Source organism: Macrobrachium nipponense, chromosome 34, assembly GCF_015104395.2.
Source record: "Macrobrachium nipponense isolate FS-2020 chromosome 34, ASM1510439v2, whole genome shotgun sequence".
Taxonomy (NCBI): Eukaryota; Metazoa; Arthropoda; class Malacostraca; order Decapoda; family Palaemonidae; genus Macrobrachium; species Macrobrachium nipponense.
This window is the reverse complement of record NC_061095.1, coordinates 8,726,887-8,749,234: the sequence shown is the minus strand read 5'-3', so window position 1 is coordinate 8,749,234 and position 22,348 is coordinate 8,726,887. Positions and strand designations below refer to the sequence as shown.

The 22,348-nt window shown below is 47.1% G+C and overlaps 1 protein-coding gene across 1 annotated transcript in view; it reads left to right on the top strand.

Moving 5' to 3' along the window:
• The window catches only part of LOC135207878 (cytochrome c oxidase subunit 6A2, mitochondrial-like), a 70,223-nt gene that overhangs the window by 41,905 nt on the left and 5,970 nt on the right, over positions 1 to 22,348 (top strand). Inside the window, exon 2 of the mRNA XM_064239775.1 lies at positions 16,968 to 17,113. Within this exon, the coding sequence (XP_064095845.1) occupies positions 16,968 to 17,113 (146 nt within the window). The remainder of the gene's footprint in view (positions 1 to 16,967; positions 17,114 to 22,348) is intronic.

The window sequence follows — 22,348 nt, the reverse complement described above, 5'->3', positions numbered from 1 at the left end:
CATGAACAAAATGTTATTGTTATAATACAATTAAGTTTGTTCATACTTACCTGGCAGATATATATAATTAAAGTGCCCACCCACCTCCCCTCAGGAGACAGTGGCACTGATAAAATATGAATAGAAAATGGGAATAGTTCCTGATATCCGCCTCCCAGCGGCGGGAATGGGTACCACCACCTGGCCGCCCACTGCGTGTGCCGCGAATTTTGAAATTCTGTCGGACTTCGGAGAATACAGCTATATATATATCTGCCAGGTAAGTATGAACAAACTTAATTGTATTATAACAATAACATTTTTAAAATGATACTACAGACACCAAGACAGCAGGCTTTTGACTTTTGATATTTTAAACAGGATCCTTATTTCCTTATCTTAGAGGAATAGGCTAATCCTTTCCGTTTCCCATCTTCAAGGGATTTAAATAAATCATTGTTCCGATACGAATACAAACCCTCGGTCCTTTACAATAGGAAGGTAACTAGCGGCAGCTGGAACGGTCAAGTGCACTGTGGAGTGAATTAAGACCAAAATGTGTATAATTACAATCAAATAAGCACTGTGGAGTTTCAGTTGTGATGGCAGTAAGGATAAAAACCACTGATACAAGGTAAGAATGAATTCAGTTCCAACCATAACCCCGGGAATAACAAGTTTCATACTTTCACTAATATAGGCAACAAAATGTTGTTTTATTGTGCTGATTACAACTGCAATCTTGAGTAAGATCAATAAACGTTACATACATACGCTAACATTGTTCAAATGAGTGCTGGGAAGGCTGGGGAAAGATGGTGGCCGTCACTGATGAGAACCGTCCATGCCAAACGTAGCCACCATATTGGATTTCAAAACTGCCTTGAAAACATATTTTACAAAGAGCTCACATGCTTATTTTAGTTCGTATGGGGCTTTCATATATCACAATATGTTGACGAAACTTCAGTCTTTTAAATGGTATGCTTAGAGTTGCAATTGTATTCATGTTTCACCAATTAAATATCGAGTGAATAAGACCCGTCCACCGTGATGAGGGTTGGCCTGTCGTGATATTCTACCCCATATTGGTCCAATTTCCATTTTTAAAATGATACTACAGACACCAAGACAGCAGGCTTTTGACTTTTGATATTTTAAACAGGATCCTTATTTCCTTATCTTAGAGGAATAGGCTAATCCTTTCCGTTTCCCATCTTCAAGGGATTTAAATAAATCATTGTTCCGATACGAATGCAAACCCTCGGTCCTTTACAATAGGAAGGTAACTAGTGGCAGCTGGAACGGTCGTAAGCTTCGAACAAGGGAGTTCGGTAGTTAACTGCTTGTCCGACTGTGCGCTCAAGCGCAACTGGGAGGTGAAGAACCACTTTGCTTGTGGCTGCCGACGGAGACAGATGTGTTGTTCGCTCTCTGCCCGCTTTCGTCGTACGCTTTGTATCTTCAAACTTGGTTTGCTGTGTGTGTGTTTGATAAAATACTGTAAGTACGTGTGCTTTGTATTTTATTATTATTTAATTATTACTCATTCTCGTGAGCTGGAGACGTCCCTGCGCCCCCCCATCAGCCGCAGAGTTTACCCTGGTGTGGAGGGCCGTAAGTGTGGGGCCTTTCGCTCTTTTTCAGAGGTTGATCCTCATGATTTATGTGCTCGGTGCCGAGGGCGCAAGTGCTCTCGGGCTGAGCCCTGCGTTGTGTGTAATAATTGGTCGGAGGAGCAGTGGGTGCTCTTTGAGGGTAGGAGGAAGCGACATAAGCCTGCTGGGGAGTCTTTTGGAGGGTTCTCTGGCGACGCCCTTGGTCACAGACACGTCGTCTTCCTTCCTGCCACCATTCCAGCTCTCGCGTATGGCTCCTTCCCCTTCGGGGGTGTGTGTTTCTTGTTCCTTCTCTTCGCCTGATCCGTCGAGCGGAGAGGAGGTGGCGGGATACCCCGACATCCAATTGTACTCGGGGTCTTCCGTTTGTTCGGGGGGGGACTTGTTCCCCCGCCATGCAAGGGGGAATCCCTACTACTAACCCGTTGTTGTTTTTTTTTTTGTTCATGAAACTTACCTGTCAGATATATATATAGCTGTATTCTCTGAAGTCCGACAGAATTTCTAAAACTTACGACACACGTAGTGGGAGTTAGGGTGGTTAGTACCCATTCCCGCCGCTGGGAGGCGGGTATCAGGAACCATTCCCATTTTCTATCAGATTTCTTCTGTCGCCGGTGTCGTAAACATCTGTTTACACACCTCCGCCTCAGGATTTTGGAAAACTTTTCATTGCTTGAGTATCCTCTTGACTTTTTGGTTTTTTGATTGGATCGATAGCTTGGCATACGTGACTTGGACTGTTTTGAATTTGGCTTAGATTTTTTCCTTAGATATGTCTGGATGTAGTTCGGCTAGCGCCAGGGTGTGTTCGAAAGTGGAATGCAAGGTTAGGCTTCCTAAAGCCTTGGTTGATCCTCACACATTGTGTAAAGGGTGTAGGGGGCAAGAGTGTAAATATGATTTGCGCTGTAATGAGTGTGAAAGCTTGGATGATTTACAATGGAAGACGTATGAATCCTACGTAAATAAGTTAGAACGTGATAGGATTAGGAGGTCTTCCTCCAGGAGTAAGTCGGGTAGCAGACAGGGTCTTAATGTATCCCCTTCTAACCCTCCTTTAGATTTTGTGTCTCCTAACCCCGTAGTGTTGCCTTCGGGCCCTCAAGTGGTGTCTGCCGAGGGTAATGCCCTTTCGCTTATCCTGGATTCATTGAAGACGCTTGAATCTAAAGTGCTTGCCCTTGAAAACAGGCAAAATAAGTGCAGTGATAGTGCCCCTAGTGAAGTGGAGGGGGCGTCAGATCGGCCCTATAGCGCCTCTAGGCTGGGACCTCTGCCGGACTCCCAGGACTCAGGGAGAGGGCATGTCGAAGGCCGAAGGAGGGTTTACGGGGAACCAACCACCGATCTGACGTCCCTTCAGCAGTTCCTGTGGACGCTTCCCAGGCTGCTAAGGAGCGTGCTCGAGCACGTATCCTGAAGGATTGTTTCTCGTCTTCCGACGCGTCCTCCCCGCGCAAGGGTGGGAATCTCGTTCGGATTCGCGACCTTTGAAGAGGACTCTTCAAGAGCTTGACGCTTCACGTCATGCTTTGTCTGAGTGGCATTCTTCTCCGGAAAGCGTAGCTTTTCCGCCCCAGAAGAAGTCTAGGACGTCATCCGACGATGACGCCCGCGAGCGCCCCAGTCGCTCTAGAGCCAAGGCTGTTCCTGGGAGAAGGAAGAAGGAAGTCACCCCTCGCCCCTCTCCTTCTCACAAGCGCAGCTCGTCTCCGCGTAAGGAGACATCTCAGACGGAGATCATCATTGCTATGCAACGGCAACTGGACGCTTTACTAAAGCAGAAGGAGACGGATCCTCGTCGCAGGAAAGACGATAGACTTCCTGTCAAGAGAACTAGGCAGTCTTCTCCAACGGCTCCTCTTTCGTCCCGTCTTCTGATTTTCGTTTCCCTCTAGACTTTGTTTTGCTCCCCCAGGGTTCGTCTAGAGGTGACGTTAGACGCCAGGTTAGAGAGAGATCTCTGCATGCTCCTCTCTCTTCCCGTAGAGAGGACGCTCGGCGTTCCGACTTCGACGCTTCTGCTGACGACGATTTTGTAGCTGTCGGACGGACTTCTATGCGTTCGGCCCCCTCTTCGACATGACAGTGTTGACGCTCAACGATACGCTAGTCGGGCAGTTGATCAAGTTTCTTCGCGGGAGTTCGTAAGGATGCTTCGCGGGACGTTAGAAGAGTCTCTTTGATGGACGACTCCGGTTGGACGCTTCGCTGGACGCTCGGTCGGACGCTGATTTGGACGCTCGAGAGAACGCTACGTTGGACGCTCAGATGGACGCTCGTAGACGTTCTAGTAAGAGCTCTGTGGACGCGAATGTGGAAGTTCGCTGTCACTCGGATGTTGTTCCGAGGCTTTGGCACGTTCGCCTCTAAAGGTGATTCCTAATCCTGTGACTGTTAAGGATCCGTTACCCTCGTCTTCTCTTCATCGTTCGGATAGGAGACTTGGAGCTAAAGGACTTCTGCCTCTTCCTTCGGATTTGCACTCGGGTAGGGAAGAAGGAGAACTTAGCGGTTCTTCTGAGGATGTTGATGAAGAACAACCTGCTACGTCTGCGTCGTCAGATTATCAAGTTTTGGCACGGACTACTTCGTGATTCGTTTGGCGATACTTTCCCAGCCTGCTGCTCCTCCTTCTCCTCCTTCTCAGTTTTTCGTCGTCGAAAGACAAGCAAGTCTCCCAAGGTTTCGTGAAGATGAAGACGACGTTATCTACTAGAAGAGCTTTCCGGAAGGTTAACGCCTGGATGGAGTCTAGGAAAGCAAAAGGAAGGACTACTTTCGCCCTGCCTCCGTCTAGACTTAGCGGTAAGGCATGGGATGTGGTATGAGACAGGCGAGGAATTAGGATTGAAGGTTCGTACGTCTGCTCAAGGTGATTTCGCCAGGCGTGGATTGGTTGATGCCTCAAGGAGGGCCCTTTTAGCCTTCAAGCTAAAGTATCATGGACGACTTCCGAACTGGACCATCTTTTGAAGGGACTGTTTAGGTCTTTAGAGGTATTCAACTTCTTAGACTGGTGTCTTGGAGCTTTAGACAACCAATCTCGTAAGCCAGACTCGATCAGCTTGGGGGATCTGTCCCAGTGTATTGTCATGCATGGACAAGGCTGTCAGGGATGGCTCAGAGGAGTTAGCCTCTCATTTTTCAGCAGGGGTTCTTAAGAAAAGGTCACTTTATTGCAACTTTGCGGCTAAGTCTGTCTCTCCCGCACAGAGGACAGAACTTTTGTATGCCCCTTCTCTCGAGTCATCTCTTCCCCCAAGCTATGGTGAAGGATCTGCAGTTAGTCTGCAAGAGAAAGCCACAAGACCTCCGTTGGCTCAGTCTTCGAGACGTCCGGCTGGCCCTTCAACGTCGTCAGGAGCCCAACCGTTTAGAAAGCAGAAGCCCTTTCGTGGAGGGACTTCCGCTAGATCGTTCTCCTCGAGGAAGAAGCCTTCCTAGAGGTAGAGCCCCTTCCAAGTCTAGGGGCAAGAAGTGAGAGATCGTGCCTTCAGTCACCGGTAGGAGCCAGGCTGCAGTTGTTTGCAGAAGCCTGGAGAGTAAGAGAGGCAGACACCTGGTCTCTCGACGTCATAGAGAAGGGTTACAAGATCCCTTTCATAAAGCCGCCCCCGTTGACTTCCACACCCAGGGACTTGTCCCCATTGTATCCTCTAACAAAGCGAAAGATACTTTTCGACCTGCTCGAGCAGATGCTCGAGAAACGAGCAGTGGAACAGGTTTTAGACCTGGCAACGCCAGGATTTTACAACAGATTGTTTCTTGTACCGAAACAATCGGGAGGGTGGCGGCCCGTCTTGGATGTAAGTCGTCTAAACCTCTTTATAGCGAAGCAGAGGTTCAAGATGGAGACACCTCAGTCAGTTCTGGGGGCCTTAAAGACCCGGAGATTGGATGGTATCACTCGACCTCCAGGACGCCTACTTTCACGTCCGATACATCCCCAATCGATGAAGTACCTTCGGTTCGTACTGAAAGGGAAGGTCTTTCAATTCAGGGCTCTTTGTTTCGGACTGAGTACGGCCCCTTTTATCACCATCTTAATGAAGAACGTAGCGAGGTGGCTCCATCTTTCCAACATCAGAATCTCGCTCTATCTGGACGACTGGCTCATACGGAGCCTCCCTCGCAGACCCGGTGCCTGAAGGACTTGCAAACGACTCTGTCTTTAGCTGCGTCCCTGGGACTTCTGGTGAACTTCGAAAAGTCACATCTGACCCCAACACAGTCCATCGTGTATCTGGGGATTCAGATGGATTCAGTGGCTTTTCGGGCTTTTCCGTCCAGGAACGTCAGCAACAAGGCATCAAAAAAAGTGTCGGCCTTTCTAGGGAAGGATTCATGCTCGGTGAGGGAATGGATGAGTCTGCTGGGGACCATTTCCTCTGCTGGAGAAGTTTGTTTCCCTGGGGAGGCTACACCTCCGACCTCTTCAGTTTTCTTTCTGTCGGACAGCTGGACAGAAAAGGACAACTTCGACATGAAGTTATGCATCTCGGAAGAGGTGAAGAACCATCTAAGATGGTGGCTCGATCCGTGGAAGCTGTCAGAGGGCATATCCCTCAAGCTTCAGAACCCCGACCTAGTGTTGTTCTCTGACGCGTCATCCACGGGGTGGGGAGCAACTCTAGGGGGGGAGGAAGTGTCAGGTACCTGGAGAGGGGAACAGGTAACCTGGCATATCAACTTCAAAAAGAGCTGGCAGCGGTTCAATTAGCGCTCCAGTTCTTCCAGAACAAAGTCTCCCGTCGTGTAGTTCAAGTCAACTCGGACAACACCACAGCCCTGGCATACTTGAAGAAACAAGGAGGAACACACTCTCGCTCCCTGTTCGCTCTAGCGAAAGAGATCCTACTTTGGGCAAAGGAGAGAGAAGTCACAATATTGACAAGGTTCATTGCCGTAGTCGAGAACGTCCGGGCAGATCTCCTCAGTCGACAAGGACAGTTATTGCCGACAGAGTGGACTCTCAATCAAGACGTATATGCCAGGAGCTGTGGGGCTTTTGGGGATGCCCCTTAGTGGACATCTTGCAACGTCAAGGACGGCGAGACTTCCTCTGTATTGCTCCCCGGTTCTCGATCCGGGAGCAGTAGCAGTAGACGCCCTTCTATGGGATTGGACGGGAGCCTGGATCTCTACGCTTTTCCCCCCTTCAAGATCCTGGGGAGGTGATGAGAAAATTCGCAGCATCGGAGGGGACGAGGTTGACTTTAATCGCCCCCTTTTGGCCCGCAGCGATCTGGTTCACAGAGGTGATGTTCTACCTAGTGGATTATCCGAGATCTCTTCCGTTAAGGAGAGATCTACTCAAACAGCCCCACTTCGAGAGGTACCACAAAAACCTCTCCGCTCTGAGTCTGACTGCGTTCAGACTATCCAAAAGTTGGCCAGAGCGAGAGGTTTTTCGAAATCAGTGGCTAAAGCTATCGCCACCGCGAGGAGACCATCATCAATCGCGGTTTACCAATCGAAGTGGGCAGCCTTTAGAAGTTGGTGTAAGAGAAAAGGAGTTTCCTCTTCCACTACCTCTGTGAGCCAGCATCGCCGACTTCTTGCTTTATCTTAAACAAGATCTGAAGTTGGCAGTGTCAACTATTAAAGGCTACAGAAGCGTCCTATCTGTAGTTTTTCGCCATAGAGGTCTTGACCTCGCTAATAACAAGGATCTCCATGATCTATTGAGATCTTTCGAGACGACCAAGGTACCGCTACCGAAGTTACCTTCGTGGAACCTGGATGTGGTCCTCAAATATTTAATGTCAAATCGCTTTGAACCTCTTTCCTCTTCGTCTCTACGAGATTTGACGAAGAAAACTGTATTCCTAACTGCTCTGGCGCGGCGAAGAGAGTTAGCGAAATACAGGCTATCAGCAAAACACTTCGGCTTCAAAGGGCATAATGCGGTCTGCTCTTTGGGTATGTCGTTTCTGGCCAAAAACGAAAACCCTTCCAATCCGTGGCCTAGAACGTTCGAGATCAAGGGTATGGCAGAGATCATTGGTCAAGAGCCAGAAAGAGTCCTGTGTCCTGTTAGGGCTCTTAGAGAGTATATTCGTAGAACGAAGGATTGCCGAGGTTCTGCGGAGAACTTATGGTGTTCGGTCAAGAGACCAAACATGCCCATGTCCAAGAATGCACTGGCATTCTTTTTTAAGAGAAACACCATTAAAGAGGCGCACTCTTCTTGCAAAGACAGCGACTTTAAGATACTAAAAGTTAATGCGCACGAAGTAAGGGCTATTTCGACCTCAATAGCCTTTCAGAAAAACATGGCTCTTAAAGACATTTTAAGTGCTACTTTTTGGAGGAGTAACTCAGTGTTCGCCTCGCACTACCTACGGGAGGTGAGAACGACCTATGATAACTGTTACTCTCTTGGACCATACGTCGCCGCAGACACTATTTTGGGGGCAGGAGGTAGCACTCATCCTTTCCCATAGAAAAGGGTAGGTGAGTTTTTAATATTTGTATGTTTATGGTTGTAGGGTCGGCTGCGAGTACGGTCGTCCCTTCCTTTAGCCTTTGGTATATGGGAGTTTGTTGTTAGGCTAATTAGGTGGTGGTTTTGCCTCGTTGCCCTCAGAAGTATGGTCATGGTCTAGTCACATTGTGGTCCCGTCCCCGTTGACAGATCATCTAGAGCGCACCAACTACACAGGTCACTACCTTGTTGGTAACTCTAGTGAAGCAGAAGCAGGCTTGGGTGACAGTAATCACAAAGTCAGCTATGCTAACAGGTAAGGAACCAAGATGTCAATCATCTACATTTATATGTTTCCTAAAATCCTTTTTCTGTCTCTCCCACCGCCAAAGGTGGGATTCAGCTATATATATATCTGACAGGTAAGTTTCATGAACAAAATGATATTGTTAAGATACAATAAAGTTTGTTCATACTTACCTGGCAGATATATATATTTTTAGTACCCACCCACCTCCCCTCAGGAGACAGTGGAGATAGAAATCTGATAGAAAATGGGAATGGTTCCTGATACCCGCCTCCCAGCGGCGGGAATGGGTACTAACCACCCTAACTCCCACTACGTGTGTCGTAAGTTTTAGAAATTCTGTCGGACTTCAGAGAATACAGCTATATATATATCTGCCAGGTGAGTATGAACAAACTTTATTGTATCTTAACAATATCATTTTTTTTTTTTTTTTTTTTTTTTTTTTTTTTTTTTTTTTTTTTTTTTTTTTTTTTTTTTTTTTTTTTTTTTTTTTTTTTGCTTCCTCAGGTGCTCCTACTGCGGGCGACGACCTCGTCCAGGTATGGTTCTCGCTGGGTCTCCAGGGCACACTGTGCGTTCAGGGGCTGCTGCATCTTCTGGCGGGTGCTGTTCCGGTCACCCATGGAATGGTGACCACTACCACCACCACCACCGTCTCGACCCCAGGGTATGCCGCCCCTCCCCACCTGGACTACACACAACTTGTGATGTCGGTGACTCCTACGGCTGCTGGGTCTGTGTCTGTGACTCCTACGGCCGCTGTACAGACCCCGATCGCTGCCGTACCGAGGAGGGGCGTGCCGCCGCCTCCGGGTTCTTCACCCTGCCAGCCCCTGACTTTCGGTGCCTGAAGAGTTCGCCCCTGGACCTGCTGCCGGTACCCAGGATGTCGCTGGCTGCTGCCCTGTCTCCTGCCATACCTGCCTTGCCTTAGCCAGTTCCTGCCGACGTCGTTCCAGCCCGTGGTGTTGCTGCCCCAGTCGCAGGTCCTTCTGGACAGGTGCAGCCGGGCCGTGTTGCTTCGGCAATTGCCCCGGCTCCAACCTGGATGGAGGACCTGACTTCTGTCCTGAGGGAGCTGACGAAGAAGAGGAAGGTGTCATCGCCGTCGCCTGCTGCCGCCTCTTCCCCTTCGACTTTCAAGGCTTCCAAGCCGAGGAAGAAGAAGACTGCCTCCTTCCCCCCTAAGAAGTCTCCTTAGGGAACTTCTAAGGGCCCGTCTCACTCGGTTGGACAGGGGGTTCTTCCGCTGGTCCTCCTGCTCCTTCGGGAGCGGGGCTGTCTCTCCTTCCGCAAGGAAGAAGAAGGGGACCAGAGGGGTACCGGCTAACACCGGTACTTCCTCGCCTGGTGCTAGAGCTCCTACCTCTACACCAGGCTCCGGCTTGGTCTCTCGTTCGCGAGAAGTACCGAGTGTACGGTCTCCTGCGGGTGACCGTACAGCCAAGGCTCAGGCTTCCGAGTTCGCTCGGCGCCAGGACTGAGGCACGGAGCAGAAGGCTGGCGAGAGTTGCTCAGGTGACTCACCAGGCCAGTGATCGCTCTCATAGCGAACTGCAGGCTACCAGGGTTGCCGTAACGGTCCCGGACCGGCCACGGGCTGAGGCTTGGAAGAGGTCCCCTGGATCGCAGGAACCAGCCGGGCTGGTTCCAGTGGTTTGACGCCCCGTGAGAACAGGCACCGCTATCATCGGGACCGGACGGGTAGGGAGACCAGCAGCACCTCCTCTGATGCACGGGACCAGGGCCGTTGTTCTCGGCCCAGCCGCTCTCCCCAGGAGAGCCGGTGGGCGGGAGGAGGGAACGTCAGGCCTTCCTCTCCTATCCCTTCAATTTCTCGGGTTACACCGAGAAGGGTGAGGCGATCAGGAGTGATCGTGAGGGGCGCGCTCCCACCGCGACAGCAGACTCTGCCGGTCCCCTGACTGCTGCTCCCACCGGGACCGGATGGATAGGGGAACCAGGAGCAGCTCCTTTGACGCTCGGGACCGTGGCCGCTGCTATCGGTCTAGTCGCTCTCCCAGGAGAGCTGCGCGACCAGGCCTGCAGCTCGATTGCCAGTAGATCTCCTGAAGAGCAGGAAGACCGCTGGTCCAGACCAGCAGCTTGACCATCACCGTGGTTAATGATTGCCTACAGTCCTCCCAGCTTACCGGTTCTGCTGGTAGGCAGGGGAGGAGCTCTCGTAACAGCTCCCCTGACATAGAGACCGACGCTCCGTTCCTTGGTCCAGTGTTTCTCCGCAAGAAGCCGCTGGTCCAGACCTGCAGCTCGATCGCCACCGTTGGTTGGCGATCGCCTGCAGTCCTCCCAGCCTACTAGTTCTGCTAGTAGGCAGGGTAGGAGCATCAGGTCTCCCTCACCTGTCCCTTCAACCTCCTCAGGCTACACCGGGAGGAACGAGGCGAACAGGAGTGACCGTGAGGAATGCACTTCTTATGATCCGGCCACAAGCCTGGTTCGGTCTTGGGACCAACAGATCCTCGCTCAAGTGGTTGGAGGAGATCGTGGGGGGCTGGTGAGGACAAATGACGCTTCCCAGACTCTCGGAGGGACCATCACTGCTGTTCACGTGACGGCCCGTCTGGACCACGCACTCAACAGAATAGGGTGCGCTCCCTCGGTTCTCTTGAGAGGTTTCGGCCTCGACGAGGACTGGGACGCGTCGGAGGACGGTATCGGCTCTCTCCTGTCAGGTGCTCGCTCAGCCCCACCCAGACGACGGTCACGGTGGCAGCAGACGCTTAGCCTTTAGTACGAGTTCTTAACCACCCTCGGGAAAACTTTTTCTCCTGACGGTAATGTTTTCTTAGACTGAGCGGCCATCACCGCACGGTGAGGACTGCTTGTACTCGCTTCTCTAACTGCTAGTTCCGCTGGGAAGGCGAGCGAGTATCCAATCTTCCTCCCCCATTCCCTCTCTCCCGTTCTCCGTAGGATTCCACGTTGGGGACTGCGTTCCTGGGGGCGACCTTCGGGTCCTACCGGACGAAAGTCCCCGTCGTTGAGGAAGGATCCTGCCCCATCCTCAATTTCTATGGGAATCGGGAGGACCACCACCCGATGATCGTCTGACGAATTTGGTGGGGGTTTCGCCGAGTGCTTAGAATTCTTCGGAATTTCTAGCACTCAGAGTGTTCTGGTTTTCTAAGATCTGCAAACACTTGGGCGAAACCATGGTCCAGAGTGGGCTAGACGAGAATCCCAGATAACTGTTACTACGATAATCGGGAATCTCGCCGAATGCTCGAATTCCTGGAATTTCTAGCGTTTGAGAGAAGCACTGCTGCTGAAGGAAGAATATCTCACAGTAGGCGGCCAACCCCGGGATAGAGAAGAACGGGTGGGAACATCCAGTTTGACTTGAACTATCGTCTTCGGTATTCTGTTATCACCATTGAAGTCTTCCTTCGGGGAAAACTTCTCCTTCACTCTCTTCATTAGAGAATGAAGGGTGTCGGCTTCCAGTCCTTATTCTCATTCCTCGAATAGAAAAGAATTTAATGGAGGTCTATGTACAGGAACCTACAAATATACTACGTATATTGCCCTCGCGACATGATTCTGTTAATCAGTTGAATTGTCCAAGGAGTAGGCACATACTGTAGTTAACTCTACGGATTGTGACGGAGACGAATAGTATCTTCTTAATTCAACTGCAACTCGGGACTGCCTACAACCTCCCAAGAGTTACCAGTTTTGATTTTGAGATACTTATGGTATTGTTACAACACCACCACCTCAGCGTTTGTATTCACTGAAATCCGTTTCGTTTAAATGCAAATACTCGAGAGTAATTTTTTGTGCTCTATGGTTCTAGCCGAACGCATTCCTTCTTGGAATGGATTACCTGGCAACTCAGGATGACGAGTGAGGGAGAGCTAGCGGTGTATTGGGCTGCCTGCCACAGCCCAGTACCAGCTGGCTCTCTGAGATGCACAGTCGGTTTATGTCTCTCTCTTCTACAATGATTGACTACCAAACCGTATCTCTGCCTGGCAATCACAGACTTAGGTCTTTGGTGGACTGGGATTCTCGCATACGTGAATGACCATCTCTACTGCATCGCCTTGGACATTGCGAGAATTTTCAGACAGATATCTCACTAGACTCTGTCATCTTTCTGTTTACCGCACGGTAACAGAAGTCTGTTGCCTAGTCTCCCGCTGCATCGCACCTGCCGCTGCAATAATGCGGAATGATTTCTTCAGACATCTGAGTTTGTCTTCTAAATATATCTCTTATTCGTAGGTGTGCAATTGTTCATTGTTCACCCCGAATTGTAGATGTATAACGGAAGACATCGCCTGTTCGCCGCCCTGCCAGCTCTACTTCCATATACAGTTGTACCTCGAGATACGAAATTAATCCATTCCGAGGCGCCTTTCATATTATGAGCCTTTTGTATCTTGGACCGGATTTTACATGTAAAATGGCTAATCCGTTCCAAGCCCTCCAAAAACACCCCAGTAAATTTCATAATAAAGCTAAATTGACCTATAAACAATGAAATACTACAACAATTTGGACCATTCAATACCTAACTTACGTACTGCTAATATACCTGTAAATAAAGTGTATTAGTGTACATGGTATACAAGAAATACTGTACGTACATACATACATACGTATGTTGTAAAATGTGGAAGCTTACCTTTCGAGTGAGGCTACGTCTGAAAGTGGCGACAGAGGAGGACAAACGATAGATACGTACGTACACTTAACTTTATGAAACCCATCAATAAAACTGTAACACTTAACTTTACAAAAAACTTAAAATAAAATTTAAAAAAATTGTAATTTTTTTATTTTTACATTTTTTTTACTTTTTATACTTTTTTTTTTTTTTTTTTTTTTATTACAAAATTTCAATTTCACCACTTTCAACTTTCTGTTTCTTAGTATAACTTAGTTCTTCCTTTTTGCTTACTACTCCTACTAAAGGCCTCTTTAAAAAATAACTATCCAAGGAAGATTGCTTCTGCCTACTTTTGACAATGTTCCTGAAACAACTCAAGCAAACGTCATCGAACTGTGCAAGCATACGACCTTTTCGGGGTGTCTCCTTTCTATGAGTGATTGCACCTTACGAAAAACATCTAGAGCATCCTTAATTTCTGCCGTTGTCATAGAGTCGTCGTCCTCCTCTGCGCCGCTGCTAGAGAACTCCTCTTGAACGACATTATGTTGCATGGCCTCCAACTCCTTCAGGTCATCCGTTGTAAGCTCCTCTTGGTGCTCCTCAAGAAGGTCATTGATGTTGTCCTTGTCGACGACCAGCCCTATCTGGCGGATACGGCATCAGGCCAGAGTTTCCTCCACGAGGAATTCAAGGTTCGCCTCAAAACCTCCTGCCAAGCTTGGTCAGTGAGTCGGATGCATATTACGATATCGAAATGCTCTTTCCAAAATTCACGCAAAGTGAGGTTTGTGGCATTGGTGATGTCGAAACATCTCTTTAAAAGATGTTTGTATACAGCTTCTTGAAGTTCGATATCACTTGCTGGTCCATGGGCTGGAGGAGAGGGGTGGTGTTAGGCGGAAGATAAAGAACCTTGATGAAGGAATACTCCGCTAGGATATCTTCCTCAAAGCTAGGAGTGTGAGCAGGGGCATTGTCCAACACCAGCAGGCATTTCAGAGGGAGGCGCTTCTCTTACAAGAATTTCTTCACTGTCGGGCCGAAACACAGATTTACCCACTTGGTGAACAAAAGCCTCATTACCCAGGCTTTCGCATTAGCCCTCCACATCACTGGAAGCTTCTCCTTTAGCATTTTGTGGGCCTTGAAGGCTTGAGGAGTCTCAGAATGACAGACAAGTAGGGCCTTCACCTTGCAATCCCCACTGGCGTTGGAACAAAGTGCGAGCGTAAGCCTGTCTTTCATAGGCTTATGCCTGGGTAGCATCTTCTCTTCCTCTGTGATGTACGTCCGACGAGGCATTTTTTCCAAAAAAGGCCAGTCTCATCACAGTTGAAGACTTGCTGAGAACTGTAGCCTTCCTTGATCATCCTCTCGTCGAACGTCTTTTTAAAGGCTTCAGCCGCTTCCCCATGCCGCATGATACATGATACATGAGTATCATCAGCAACCTTCCGGAGTAGGTCCGCGGTTGTGTGCGGTATACTAATGCTGCCGGAGTAACTCCGGCGTCAGCATATATCATGCACGATAACATATCACGCTGTTACTACTAGCTCCGGCGCCCCATGTATGCTTATAGGAACATCCTAGGCAGATAATGGGGACTATCCGGCTATAAAATCTGACCAATTAAGTGGATTCAAGCTGTCCTCCATGTGCCGGAGTGAGGGATAACCCAAGTCAGACACTGGGTGAAGAGCGAGCCGTAACAGGGTGGAATGGGTATTCCGCTGGGTAAAAAACTTATAATTGAAGGTGGATGTTATGTGTAATAAAACATGCATGCAACGAAATCCCATAGATAGGTCGGAGCCTTCACATGTCCAAGGAAGCAATGCTATCCCGAGGTCGGGTCCGGCGCGTGCCGGAGCCCTGAGGCCGCCGAAGCGGGGTGGGGAAGGGTGGGCTTCCTAGATAGTGAGAGGGATACACTACCTAGTGGGTGGAGGAGTGTCCCACTCTCCCGCACCTGGTGGCCCCCCTCACCACTAACAGCGTGGCAGAGTACGGCAGGCCTGTCGCTGAGTGTGGCCCCTAGTGAACCCCCTCCCCCCCCAAGGAGACTCAGATGGGAGTGAGTCATCACTCCACCGAAGTGGGTGAGTGAGGGGGGGAGGTGGGGGAGCTGAGAGGGGTCGGTAGCAGGGTGGCTCGTACGCGATCGACTGGGGACACACTCAGCCGAGTGAACAGTCATGCAGTGTGAGAGGCCAGTCGATCTAAGAAGGCCTAGGCCAACTAAGTGCCGGCTATAAGGAGAACACATAACATAAATATCCTGTCCTAACACGGGGGAAGGAGCGAAATAAAAAGGGAGTGAGAGAGAAAGAAAGGGTCCTTGAGAAACTAGGTTAAGCAAAACCAATGAAGGAAAAGCTAGCCTAGAAACTCAGAGCGGCTTAGCCTAGATGCCGTAACGAATGATCGAGGAGCAAGCGGCCAGGGTGGCTCAAGGACGGAGTGCCACGAAGGAACTAGGGTCCTTCGTAAGGAAAACAAGACAAGAGATCCTATCTTACTAATAAACAAGGGTTGATATGGCAACCTCCACGCAAGAAAGGAAAGCGAGTGCCATGACCGAAAGCATGTGGTTCGGAAGTAGGCTATCCCCCGTGAACTGACTAAAAAACTTAACACAACATGGCAGATGCATCTAAAAATAAATACTATATATAGAGTACTGCTGAAGTGCAATCGAGACCAATTAGTATGGGAGACCACTGGCGAGCCAAGAAGGTGGCGCGGGACTTGGCAACGCACGTGTTACCGCTCGCACATATAACCTAAGATAATTTGGCATAAAATGTCAAAAACCATCTCAAAATGATCCCAAACATTAAACGCAGTACTTAACTTGGATGTAGAAGCTTGAAGATCCATGTTGATGAAAGAGATAATCCAAACAAGAGAAACACAGCACAAGGAAAAAACGTGTGTGGTGTGAGTGATGCTATCGAAAGGAATGAAAACAAAGGCGCTAGTTGTAGTAGTAGCGGGTAGCGGGGCCTTGGATCGGCTCCTCTGTAGACGAGGGATATTGAGGAAGGGAGAACCTAAATGGCAAGGGACCTCTGGTAGTGGTTTCCACTCGCCCCAGATACCACTTTATTCTGGCATTACTATTTTAGTTTTTCTCTGGTAATTATAGCAATATTTTACCTTAGAAATGAACACTAAAGGAAGCATTTCACTGGGCGACACAGGCTGAGCCCAGAAATATAATTTTCATAATTCCTTCCCCAATTACAGTACTTCAAAATTACTAAAACTCATTTTGTGGTGATATCCACACACCTTGTTGGATTTTGTTGTTCAGTTGCAGGCATTTCTGTATGATCTAATCTATATCTGTTCAATAATTATGCATCACTGTGTTGTATATTGTAACCCCAAAACATTTTACAATGAGTACTCACTTCATGGGTGGGCTTTGGCTGCAATGGTAAATGCACAGTTGAGTAGTTACACTTGTACCAGTTAGTTGTTCTTTGACTACTCTTATCCTTATCCTAAACCTAACAGATTCAATCTATGAAATATTTAGATAGTAACTTTCTGCTTGAAGCATAAGTTTTAGGAATTCCTTTGAGATACAAACTTTTAGTGTTGCCAAAAAGTAAGGTAAACAACTTTCCTAGCTGTTAGAGATTGATTTTTTTTTTTTTTTCCTTTCTTTTTGGTAAATGTGGAATATTGAGGACTGACAAAGATTTGTGCTTGGTCAAAGATATTGGGTACTTTAGTTTGGTCCTTTCTAATTTTTTGGGGGGTCCTTTTTAATTTTTTTTATTTCTGGTGTTGTATGAATGAAGATTTTTCATATTTATGTCAGTTATTGATGGATGAATGTACATGTATTTTTGTGTTATTTTTTTAAGCATGGATAATTTAATGATTTGATATTTTGTATATTTTTAATACAGTATGTATATTTAATGTCTTAATGTTGGGCTTCCATTATCATTACTATAAATTTTTCAGCTGCTGCCATGAAGCAGTGGAAAATGGTCTCACTCTTGGTGGCCCTACCTTCTGTTGCCCTGTGCATGGTCAATGCATTTGCTGGTCATGGAGAAGAAGAACGTGATGAGTTTGTCGCCTATGAGCACTTACGTCTCCGAAATAAGGTAATTTTAGTTGGAACTTTAAGATACATATAATAACTTGGAGCTATAATTCATTCAATTGTCTTTCTTGTGCCTCATCTTCCACAAATACTTAGTCATCTGTTTCCACTCACATAGTTGCTTTCATCCAGGTAGGCCTGAGTCTTCTGACTTCTTATGCCCACAGAATCCCAGTTAACACTATCTCATAGTATTTCCTGAAAAGGTGTACAGAGGACAACTCCATCTCCATTTCACTTTCTTCATCATCTTTCCTATTTATGGAACTTTTTATAATTTCTATGATAGTTTTGTGAGCACTCTCTCAGACTACTTCTTAAAGCTTAATTCTCAATTTCAAAATGTGGATATGTGGTAATACAGATCATACTAGACTTGTGTTCAATCAAATTTTGTTACCACATATTTAAAAACCACCTTTGTTTCCACAAATGTAGAAACCACCTTTCTCCAGACGTCTTGGCTAGAATTTTTTGACATGTTCATTTACTTCTGCCAAGGGCTGTTGTTTGGATAGATTGGTCTTACTTTATAGCATGGGGAAAAGATTTTTGAGCTTTTGGGGAACTCTGGATTGCCTTGGAAAAAGCCTTCCAGCAGCCTTTGGAACATTCTGGATATCTATACCTCTCCTTCTGTATGTCTGATTCACTGAGGGATCAGTAGTTGGTTGTTACCCCTCTTTGACAACCCTGGTTGGTTCTGTGCTAATGTTTAGTAGGGTGCCTCATCTTAGATGGGTGTTGTAGACAGGGTCCGTCCATCTCTTGTTTGAGCTACAGTTCAGGAGATCAGGGACCTACTCATTCAAGATTGTTGGGACACACTCCACTCAGTCATTTCCTGCTTGGAAGCTTACTGCTCTGCCTTGAGCCTGGTCTAATGACTGAAGGGCATGTACATCTCGCTTTGTACTATTGTTCATACTCATAGGAGCTCTTGAACAGTTTTGCCCCCCTAGTTTGCTTAGGCCTCTGGAGTGGGTTGTGACTTGTCCTCAGGTACCTAACTCTGGTGCCATAGAACCCTTGGAAGACGCTTCAGACTGAGACTTCACTGTTAAGACTTTTTCGGCTAGTCTCGGCCTCATAACTGGATGAGTTGCATGCCCCACTTTTCTCTCTCTCTCTCTCTCTCTCTCTCTCTCTCTCTCTCTCTCTCTCCTTCCTCTGAGATCTTGGGATTCTTCATGTTTTTGTTCATTAAATTGTTGCAAAAACTCAGAACCTGTTAGGTTCTTACAAGAGATTCAGGAATAAGTTGGTCCCTTCCCTCTTGAGAATTTATTAGTGGGGAGCTGAATGAATTGCAGAAACACCCCTTTCTGGCCTTCAGAAACCCTCAAACAGACTGTACGTTTGTAGGAGAACATTAGTCAAGTATTGGGAACAGCTCATAAAACCAGGGGCATTGTCCTTAGTCATTTGGAGATTTCACAGGTGATGAACAGAGGTGTACAACAGTACCAAACTTCCCACAAGTCCTAGACACCTCCATAGGACCTGTTGTGGCTGCTGCTGATTAAGTTCCTTTGTTTCCCTTTCCACATGGGGTCTTAGAGGTGGTAAAGCTATCAGCTGAACCCATTAATTCATGTTTGATTCAGATACTAGCTGCCTTCAGCTTGTGTTACCATAATTTAGGGCAGCACTTTGGTTGCCCAAGTTTTCCTAGAGTGAGAGTTGAAACACATTACTCTGGCTCAGGGTTATCAGTTTTGCATCCCTCACCCAGATTGTATAGGTTACAGGAGCTATTGCTCTTTTACCTACAGTCATCCCTAGGAGCATAGCCTTTTTGGGTGGATATGCAGCTCACCAGTCAGTTGTGAGAGGCTGTCCTCCCTTCTAGGTAGTGAGTCTCCTACATAACAAATTATAGTTTGTATTTCCATAAGAACAAAGCTCCTCTCACACAAAAAGAGGAGGGCAAACAGTAACAGCTAAGGTAAAATAACATTCTCATTTAGCACCCCAATGTTTACTGCAAGTTCTGTTGACCCTATCAACATTAACTTTGTTTATACTTCATTCATTGTTAATTTAATTTTGTTTCTACTTCATTATTAATTTCATTTAGCTTTCATTCTTAATGGGAATACTGTGGTGATGCAAGACTTTCCATAATATTGGTTGGGATTCTGTCAAGTACCCTCGGGTAATTGACAAAAGCTATCAGAAATTAATTTTTAAATTCCATACACTGCAGCATAATTTTGTGATGCAAATATTAGATCTGTCCAAATTTTGCCTTTCCTAAAACCAGTTTGTTCATCCCTTAGGCTTTTTATGTTTATCCAGCCTACTCCTTTTACTATTTCCATTCATAATCACTTTCTTCCATCTTACTTTCTATCCTCTCCTAATGATTAATTTAATCGCTGAATGACCTCATAAGTCCTAGCTCTTGGCCTTTGGCTTAAATTTTATATTTAAATTTCTCCAGTCTGTTCATAATAAGCTTACTCAATATTTTCACGACAACAGTTGTAGGTAATGCCTCATACCACATTCAGTTAAGTTCTCAGTTTGTAGCTTCTAAAATTCCTTTTTGGTCCTTTGGTATTAACTGCTCCTTTACCCCTTTCCAGTCATTCTTTTCTGAATTCTATGAAGTGTTTTTCATGAGCATCTAAGATGTTGATTCCACATCTTTGGCATTTCCTACCAAGAATCTTGAAACCAGCAAATGGTAGCAAACTGCACCCTTAGTGTAGGAAATAATTTTGGAAACATTATGAATATTAGGCTGAGGAGACAAGAATCAGTAGTTAAATCCTAAGGATAAGTCTGTCCAACTGCTCACGCTGTAGACGGTAGACCACATTTGACATATAATAGTCTGGCAATTTAATAATGATTAGCAGTAGTGTGTAGTTTTTCCAGTTGAATTTACTGGTTGACAAGTAGAAAAAATTGAATAAAATTTCCTTAAATGAAGTCGTCTTAAATTAGATGTTTCTTTTAAAATTTGTTTACAAATTAAGGTTATTGGTTGTTAGGTTAGTTTTTAAATATTAAACAATAAAATAATGAAAGGATAAGAACTTTGAAAATTTATTGATTGAAATCTTGTGAAGGATGAAAATTTGATTTTTTGGAGTGCATCAGTGGCAAATTTGCAGTGCTAATTAGACACACTGGCACTAAATTTAAATTGGGTTCATGTAAGGAACAAAGATTCCCTGTATGTAAAGGTGATAGCCAGCCCATCATAATAGAAATAAATCCCATGAAAAGGAGCCTGTTCACATAACATAATGCTCAAAGTTTCATGGAAAACTGATTGATTCATTATAAACAAAAGTTTTCGGTGAGATAAGGTAATGCTGTTTACCTCTCGGGTATGTGATGATCAGTAATCTTTCAAGTTAATCTCTTAATTTTTTCCACTTTATATTTTTGTACATGAACTTCCCTGACAGATATATACTTAGCTATAGTCTCCGACGTTCCCGACAGAATTTCAAATCTCGCGGCACACGCGACAGGTAGGTCAGGTGGTCTACCTTACCCGCCGCTGGGTGGCGGATGTACGAACCACTCCCGTAAGCTTGTCAGTTTTTTCTCTGTCGCGGGGAACGATAACAACTGTTGTCGGTTCCTCTCGATAGTTTTTCGATTCTCGCTTGCCTGGAGTTAATTTGGACTTCTTTTGGTGACGTATTCGCTTTGTTTGGCTTGGCATACCGCTGATTGTGGACCGGTTTGATTTTGAGTTTGATTTTCTTTTAACGATGTCTGATCTAGAATCGGTAGTTAAAACTTCGGTGTTGTTTAGGGTTTGCGCGTGAATGAAGGATGTAAGGTGAGGTTGCCGAAAGCTTCGGTAGACCCCCACACGGTTTGCATGAAATGCAGGGGAATGAGTGTGCGTTTGCTAACCCTTGTAGTGAATGTAAGGGATTGAATGAAGAAGAATATAAGGCTCTCTCTTCTTATGTTAGGAAGTTGGAACGTGATAGAGTGCGTAAGGCTTCCTCTAGAAGTTCTAGCAGATCTAGAATGAGTGAGTTGGATGTGGATCCTAATAGTACTAACGTAGAATTAGAACCTTCTTCCCAAGTTGCAGCCCCGGCTCCCCGCACCGAAGCCGGAGATTCGCCTTCGGAGGCGGCAGCTCTGAAAGCCAAGAATCGTTCTGTGGATCAGAAAAGATTCGTCAGTTGGAAGGTAAGGAGAGTGTTAGTGATCAGTGCAGTGTCCCCAGTGTTGTGGAGGGTGCGTCTGACCGGCTCCTTAGTGCCTCTAGGCCTAGACCTCTTCCAGACTCCCAGTTCCAGTGGAGTAGGAAAGTCGAAAGCCGCAGGAGGGCTAGGGAGAGCCCCCACCGGTCAGGCGTCCCCCTCGGCAGATCCTGAAGTACGCTCCAGGCTGCCTCGGATCGCTACAAGAAGGAGCTCCTACGCCAATGCTTCTCCTCTTCGTCGTCTCCCCTCTTCCGAAGAGAGGTTGGAACTCCCCGGATGCGTCGCGCCCGTTGAAGAGGGCTTGGAAGGCTCCCTGCAGTCCTTTGGCTTCTAGTCCGGAGGTTTTCCGGAAGAATCGTCGGTGGAGGCGAAGAAACACAAGAAATCCTGTGATCGTTCTTCTTCTCGCGCTCCGCGCTCGGCGCCTGCTTCCGAGGAAGAATTAGAAGATTCTCCTACGAGAGTACTCGCGGGACTTCAAGCTCAGATCACGGCGCTAGCAGACTCTCTAGCAGTTAGATCACGTAGGAAGAAGGACGTTTCTCTTCCGATCAAGAGATCTAGGCGCCGCTCTTCAGAGGATCGTTCTCCTTCATATGGGGAGGTTTCGTATGAAGGTGGGGCTCGCGTGAGCGCCCTCGCTCGCGGGAGCGCCTCACTCGCGTGAGCGCCCTCGCTCGCCTGGCTCTCTTTCAATTTCAAGGCGCCAAACATCGGTAGGACGCTCTATGGAGAAAGAAGTTTTTTCTCCAGATTGGATTCCCGCTTCCGGTAAGCGCACTGCACCTGCTCATCACGCGATTTCTTCAACTCCCTCGCGTGAGACTTCTCCTCAGCAGCCTCAAGATTATAGAAGGCGCCCTTATACAAGTAGGCGTTCTTCTTCCAGATGTCACTCTCCTCGAGTATCGGATCGTGACTTCTCTCCTGACAGGCATCTAGAGTCTGGTAGGAGTCGTGTGCATGATAGACGGCCTACTGTTAGCCGATCCCCGCAAGGTAGGCGCCAAGAGCCTACTGCACATAGCTCTCCTAGTAGGCGCTCG